Genomic DNA, 7992 nt, shown 5'->3' on the forward strand with positions numbered 1-7992 from the left:
CCAATCCATAGCCAGCATGGGGGTTTGGTCCATAAGCAAAGTCAGAGCTCAGGGGATCATTTCAAGAGGTTTCTGGAGGAGACCTCATGAAGTAAGATTGGGTTGCTCTTTGTTTTGAGAATGACTTTTCAGATGGTGTCATTGTGGAAGGGACTTCAGAGGCTAACACAGCTACCCATCCCACAGTAGATTCCCCTATCCTTCGAGCTCCTTCTGTTGCCCTTCTGCTTCTGGGAAGCTCACTAGTCACTGCTTCCCTCTCTTTATGGTTTCAGGGCTGGACTCCTTGCCACCAAACCAGGCGGCCACGTTGTCTATTCCACCTGCTCACTTTCACACTTACAGAACGAGTACGTGGTGCAAGGCGCCATCGAGCTCCTGGCCAGTCAGTACAGCATGGAGGTTCAAGTGGAAGGCCTGACTCACTTTCGAAAGCTTTTCATGGACACATTTTCTTTCTTCCCATCCTGCCAGGTTGGGGAGCTGGTAATCCCAAACCTCATGGCCAATTTTGGGCCTATGTACTTTTGCAAAATGTGTAGAATGACATAGCATCACCCTGTTCCTGAAATCCTGGTGTAGGAAGACAAAGGGTGTACTCTTACGGAGGCACCAGAAACTGAGACCAGTGGCAGAGATGCTCTCTGGCCTATCTCCATCTCATACAAGTCTTTCTATAGACAGTTTTCAGCAGTAGGAAGTAGGAGTTTTACTGTCCTGCTATGCAATTGTGGAACACCAGCAGGTTTCTAACTCACTTGTTACACCCGATTTCCATCCCCCACTCCCAGTCTCTGAGCCTGTGCTAAAGGTTCCTGCCCCATTAGGGGCTTAGATGGAAGAACCAGTGGACAGGCACACTCTTTAAGCTGTAAATTTGAAAAGAAGCATTTAGCCAATAAAATTGTTGAAGCTCCATGGAGCTGGGGCTGTAGTTGGGGGCCTCATGTCAGTCCCAGTATTGTTAGTTTCATTTGTACCAGCTGATGCTGCTGAGCACTAGCTTCCAGGTACCCAAAGCCCAGGACCTCAGCCTGGTCACAGAGCCTCTCACACTTGAGGTGAGTTCTGTGTGATTAGTCTTGAGCAGCTGAAAGGCCTAAACAAGCCTACCAAGTTTCTCCATATGGCCTATGATCTAATTTAAGGAACAAGTAACTAAAAATGTTAAGCCAATGCATATAATAATCTGCTTACTTACTTAGAAAGCTCTCCTGAGCTGAATGATTCCAGCCATCCCTCCTGCTGTCAGCAGCACTGCTGCCCAAATGTGGCTGGGGAGGCTGCTTCTGCCATAGGGCTGTGATACTCTTTGTGTGTGTCTCCATTGTTCACTCCTCTAGCAAGTATTCCTTAAGCTGCTGTATGACAGGTAGCCAGGGAGCTGCTGGAGATGTGTCATTTCAGACTGAGGGAGAAGTGAAGCCTCTTCATCCTTCAGAATAGCAGCCCTCCTCCTTTTACTTTCTGAGCGCCTAGGAATCTCTTAATGTTGTATTTTGGTACATTCATTTTTTTTCCCCTGTTTTTTGTTGTTGTTGTTGTTGTTGTTGTTCTTGTCCCATGGCTGAGTTCTGGTGCCAGTTCTCTGGCCTACCTCCAAATGCCTGAGAGCTTTTTTCCCATCATCACAGGGTGTTACCTTACACAGTGTGTGTTTGGGGCATCATGATATCACTTAATGCCTGACTGCTAGTTGTGTTGTTTTTGTAACTTTAGCACAAGGGAGACAATCCTTTAATGGCAGGGATATTAAAAATTGCTTATGGTCACTTGCAGATACTGCTTTTTTTATTAAAAAATTGTTTTTGTGAAAAATTGATTCTTGTGCAGAAAAGGGTTCTTCCCAATTTCCTTAGCCCTCCTCTTCCTCTTTCTGTCACTCTCTTTGTTCTTTATGCCTTTCCTGCTAATCCTTCTTTGCGTATTAGAGGTATCAGCTGAGAAGGATTTTAGATTCGGTTAAGCCTTCTCCTTTCTTGGAATTTGCATTGTAACTGAGGGCCCTGGAAGATCTTGTAGACTCAAAATCAAGTGAAGCTAGGAAGAGGGACCTCCAGGGAGTAGGACCTAATTAACCTTCATGTGTGGTATATGGTCTTTGCCTGCTGTTTCCTCTGCACTCAGTGTTGCTGAGGCTGGGAGTCCTCAGGTGCCTGGGCTTCTGCCCTTGGCCTCGTGGGTATCCAGCCTGGTGCTAATTAAACATTAAGCAGTGATAATTCAAGAGGAGAGGGTCTCCTGCCCCTGGGCTCCAAGTCTATTTGGGGACAGACCTAGGTAAGAAAAGCAGAGCTACTTTGGAAAACAGTTTATCTCCTGTAATTGAACATTAACCTGCCCTACAGCCCAGGTTTTTCAGTACTAGAGATAAATCCTAGAGAAACTCATTCTTGTATACCAGGAGACATGTACAAGAATGTTCATAGTAGCACTGGCCACAAAAGCAAACCCAGATGGCCATGAGCAAGAGAGTGGACAAATAAGCTGGAGTGTTCATGTAATGGAATATTATACAGGTTTCAAAACAAATGAAGTACAGTAACACATAACAATGTGAATGAATCTTAGTAATAAAATACTAAATGAAACATTTAGTCCCAAAAGATTAGCATGATGCCCTTAAAAAAATCCTTTTTGTTTTTTACATACAATATAATTTATCAATTTAAAATGTACCATTTAGTGAATTTTGATAATTGTATATAATAGTGTAACCACCATCACCATCAAAATATGGAAAATAATTCCATCTCCTAAAGTTTCCTTGTGCTCCCTTGCACTTTATCCCTTTCCCCAATCCCTAGTCCCAGGTAATCACTGATTTGCTTTCTATCACTATAGTTTTGCCTATTCTGGAATTTCATATTGTGGAAGGTAGCGTTGATTTACAGCTGGATTACAAAAGCTCTGTCTTTATCTGAATGTGGGTTTTTCACTCTTGGCCAAGGTAAGGGCATAGGTATTTCTAATGTGCTACTTAAATCTGAAGCTCCCCCTGACTTTCTTTACTGATAGTTTACGACTGGCCTAACTGGTTATATGTATCTGCATGGCTTGACTGCATGGCCAGAGAGTAACATAAAAGCTCTGCTGGGAGCTTCTGATTTGAGCTCTCTCAAGAGCTCCAAAATTCCTGACACAGATCATGGTGATTTGACCCAAAGATAGAGCACTTTGCTTCACATCCTTGCTAACACTTGGTATTAGAAGTTTTAAACTTTAAGTCCTGTCCCAATGCAGTGTGGCTTTACCACTTCCCTCATTATGAAACACAGTCTGTTTCCTCACCCTTTGATTTGGGCTGACCTTCAGATTTGCTTTGACCAGTTAAATTTGGTGGAACGAATGTTGTGCAAGTTCTAAGCTTAGACTTCAAATGGCCTTGCAGCTTTCACCCTCACCTTGGAACTTTTCTACTGCCATGTGAAGAAACCCAGGCTAGCATGCTGGAGACATGCGATGAACACCAAATTAGACCTTCTAACCTCAGTTAAGTGGTCTAATGACCCAAGCTGCATGATGACCCCAGTCAAGATCAGCTGATGCCCAGAATCATGAGCAGATAAAATGGTTGTATTAAGCCACTAAGTTTTGAGGGGTGGCTTGTTTCATAGCAACAAGTAATTGACACATGTGAAAAACCCAAACCTGACAGTATCTTTTACCTGCTTGGTATCCTTTGTTCTCTCTGTGTTGCCTGCAGGATCAAGTCCAATCTCTGCCATGGCCCCTGGTTGTTGATTCTTTTGCATCTCTGCTATCTGCCAGCTCTCCCCTCTCTCACAGATTCGCTGTGTATCCCCAGCATAACCTGCCCCCTGATTCCTCTGTGTCATGATACATTGTCTTCTCTGTCTAAATGCCCTTTTTCTCTGTTTTTGATAGCCCAAATTTCTAACCCCTCTAGGAAACTTCTGATTCCTCTAAAGCAGACTGAGTTCCTTTTTTTTCTGCTTCCCAAGCTCTCTGTATATATTATGAATATAACACTTCCCTTATGTGCTTTCTCTTCTCACCCCATCCCCAAACTGAGAACTTGGGGAGCAGGAAGCTAGTATTATCTTTGCATCTCTAAACTCCCAGTGCTAATATGGATGGTATATAATTAGGTGGTTGGTACAGATTGAGTATCTCATGTGCTGGACCTGATCCTAGATCCTAGAAAGAGAGGTGAACAACAGACAAGGTCTTTGTTCTCAAGGGATGTACAATCTAGTGGGCAAGATAGACAGGTAAATTAGCATGCGTGAGGTCCTGGGTTCAATCCCCAGTACCTCCTCCAAATAGAAATAAATAAACCGAATTACCTCCCCCCTATAAAGCAAAAAGAGAAAAAAAACATTAAAAAAAATAAAGATAGATAGGTAATTACAAATGAATTAACAACTAAATTACAAGTGAGCAAAGTACTGAGAAAAGTGTAGAGTGCATATACCTGGGGGACCTAACCTATCCTGAAGATGAGGAGGACTTAGATTAATAAGGCAGAGGAGGATGTTGTGTGTGTGAGGGGTGTCCTCCAGCAGAGAGAACAAGTCATGTGACTGAAGCGCCTGAGGCAGGAAAGAGTATGTCTGGGACCTGAAAGACATCTAGTATGCTGCAACATGGAGAGAAGGGGATGCTTGTGAAACACGAGGTTAGAGGACAGGCAGAGGCCAACTGCACTAGGGCCATCAGGCTCTGAAGGAGTGGCTACTTTATCCCAAGTAATTGGAAGCTATTGCTGGAGTTTTAAGCCGGAAAATGACATGATCAGATTTCCATGGGCCTCCCATGGGGAATATGATTATCAATAGTATTTGCTGAATGAGGAGGTTAAATAACTGGCTCAATAGAAAATGCTTCTGAAAGTCAGTTGGGTCCTTAAGCCTCCTCAGCCCTCAGCCCTCCCCTCTCTGAGGAAAGGGAGCTGCTGAACTTCCTGCTGCTCAGACCAAAGTTTGAGGTGACACACAAGGAGGCATACTGGCCGACTCAGGTGTTCCCAAGAGGGTGACCAGGATGGAGAGGAAAAACTGAAAGCTCCATCCTGGGAAGAAGAACTGGGGGGAGACCAGGAACATTAAGCCAGGAGAGGGGAAGACTTGGGGAGGAGAGATGCCGTCTCTAAATGGGACTGTTCTGAGGCATGAAGCACAGATGTGTTTTCCCTGTCCCCAGGGTCAGTAGAAGGAAGTGATAGTGACCCAGACCGCAGATCAACAGAAGAAACCTTTAGTGTTTCTGGTTCACAACCATGGTTCATTATTGATGATGGAGTCAATTTTGTCAGCATTGTAGGCATTAGGACTTATCAGAGATAGCTAGTTACTTCTCCTGGGCTCTTCCTTGAAAGAGTTGCCTTCCCTACTCCTTCTGCAGTTGGGCATGGCCATGTGAGCTTTATGAAATACTAGTGCAAGTGGTGTCTTTCTTCCACATTTCTGGATGGAAGCTTTGAGAGTGAACATCAGATCTGCCATGTCATACCCACCACAGTGATGATGGAAATATTTGTTGAGATGGAAACTATCAGCCTGAGTGCCCAAGTGACCTTGTCGGGCAGAGCCCCCGTGGACCTGCATTAGACGTGTGATGAAAGTGAAAAATAACTGCTGTGTTAAGCCACTGAGAGTTTGTGTTGTTACTGAAGTGTAACTTGGTCTATTTTGACTGATACATCAGGTATGGACAAGCTCCTTATTTTTAATGGAAGAGAATAGAATAGAAAATATCAGATGCAAACCAATCTATAGTGACAGACAGTAGATCAGTGATTGCCTAGGGAGGGCTGGATTACACAGGACCATGAGGAAACTTTTGGGGATGATGGATATCTTGATGGTGATGGTTTTACAGGTGTATACATATGTAAAAAACTCATGAAAATGTATACTTTAAATACATATAGCCTACTGCACACTAATTAATATGTCAATAAAACTGTAAAATGTATGCATGCAAAACATATTTTAAAAGATCATATGCAAACAAAGACTGGCATTAAACAAATTATAAGAGTTGTTTCTGGGTGGAGGGAGGATAAGATTGGGGAGCTAAGATAAAAAGAATAAATAGATAAAATGAGAGGGGCTTGGATGAATCAATGATGATAATATCCTGTGAAGTGAGGAGTATGATGAACTCAACCCTCTGCCCCTGAGGGAATGAATGGATGAATGAACAGACTATTAACCAGGAAAGGTGGCTGGTGCTGTGCCTTTCCTCCTAAATTGGGTTGGGCTGCCTCTCAGGAGGCTTTTCCCCTGACTCAAAGGACTGATGTCTGGAGAGGGAGTGTGACCAAGAAGTGGGCAGGTAGGCTGGGACTCCTACAACAGCACTGTCCCTTTCTGTTTCCCTCTCCTTGTCTGTTCTAGGGGACCAGAGTCTCTCAGTTCTCTTTGTCCTGTTCCACTCATGCCCTCATGCCCTCAGTGGTTGCCCTTTCCAGACTGGGGCACTTCATTTAAAGAGTGCTTCTTCATACTTGAACCTGGACTGTTACTTTATTTGATGAAGTGGTCAGGGAACAGCTGCCAGATTGCAGCAATTTCAATCAGTACTCTATATATTCCCAAGACTGTCCTCATGTCCCATTCCTTCTTGGACCTTCCCTAGATTTTTCTTTAGGAAGACCCTGGCTCTCTTTATGTCTTAGCTTCTCCTTTTCCTTCAGTTTGATAGTACCTGCATTCTGTCTTCTAAGAATTTTACTTTTTGTTTGCTTGTTTACCAGTAACTCCTGTTTTTCTTTTAAAAATGTGTTTTCTGTTATTTTAATGGAGAAGGTAAATGCATGTGCTTCATCTGCCATCTGGAACCTGAGGCCTCTGAATTGGGTCTTGAATGATGACTAGAAGTTTGCCGGGCAGTGTCTGTTGCAGGGTTGAGGTAGTTGAAGAAAGATTATAGAGGAACATCGGGCATTAGAGGCCAAGGGAAAGTGTGTTTCAAAGGTACAGAATAAAACAGGCCTGAAGTGTTTGAGGAAGGCGGAGAGATTAGGTAGGACATTCCTTCGTACCTCTGCTCATTTTGACAGCCTGCCAGAGTCACTGGTACTGAGTTTTAACCCTATCCGTATGTTCACCCAACTCTCAGAACCAGATAGGCATCTGCTAGAACTGTGGGCTCTGTCTCAGATGCCCCAGTTTGTGAAGGAAGTTGTAAGCAGGTTGTTGCCACCTTGAACAGAAACCAGAGAGCTTGGTAGGTGAATATCCAGACTGTCAGCCGCTGAGGACAACAGCCCCACACCTTCTGGTTTCAAAGGGATTTGTCTTGGTAGAGCCAGGAATTGCAAAGCTTCCAGCCCTAGAGAGTCAAGGGCAAGAGGCCTCTTTGATTTTATCAAGATTCAGTAGCAAGCAGCCATAGAGGGAAGGACCGGGGTCCCCTTAGAGACCTGGGCAGGCAGATTTGTTTCAGACACAAAGAAACTCTGTCCACTTCTAGTCAAAATTTTGAATGTCCCTTAGAGGGATACTGATTTGCTTTACAAAAGTCATCTTCACTTTGCAGAGTGATTCCCCAGATGAGTTCTTTCAATAACATAGATTTATGTTAGAATTTGATTTATACGCAACCTACCAAGAGTATAGTCTCTGTGAGATATGAGGTAAATATGTAATGATGCTCTGCCAGGGCTTTTCAAGAAGGCACATGTGCTTTTCTCTATGTCATTTTCAAAAACTGGCTTGCCACCCATGAGATGTTATCTTCCACACCATCTTGGATACAAGAGCTTTTAGCATACAAGCTGACTTAATAGACATACTGAGATGTCACTGGAGACAAGTGAAAAATATGTAGCTCTCAGGAGCAAAATAAAAACGTTTCCCTAATAAAATTGCTATTGCTATGGCTCATTTTTAGTCTATTATTTTATTCTATTATTTTATTTTATATAGTCCTTGCTGTATGTCAGGCACTGTGCTAAAATTAACTCATTTAATTCTCAATAACCAGTGAGACAGTACAGTATCCCTATTTTACAGATGAGAC

The 7992-nt window shown here is 43.3% G+C and overlaps 1 protein-coding gene across 1 annotated transcript in view; it reads left to right on the forward strand.

Moving 5' to 3' along the window:
• The window catches only part of NSUN4 (NOP2/Sun RNA methyltransferase 4), a 28022-nt gene extending 20185 nt beyond the window's left edge, over positions 1-7837 (forward strand). Inside the window, exon 6 of the mRNA XM_006178410.3 lies at positions 276-7837. Within this exon, the coding sequence (XP_006178472.1) occupies positions 276-552 (277 nt within the window). The 3' untranslated portion in view covers positions 553-7837. The remainder of the gene's footprint in view (positions 1-275) is intronic.
• The last annotated feature ends 155 nt before the right edge of the window (positions 7838-7992 follow it).

This window comes from Camelus ferus, chromosome 13, assembly GCF_009834535.1.
Source record: "Camelus ferus isolate YT-003-E chromosome 13, BCGSAC_Cfer_1.0, whole genome shotgun sequence".
Lineage (NCBI taxonomy): Eukaryota > Metazoa > Chordata > Mammalia > Artiodactyla > Camelidae > Camelus > Camelus ferus.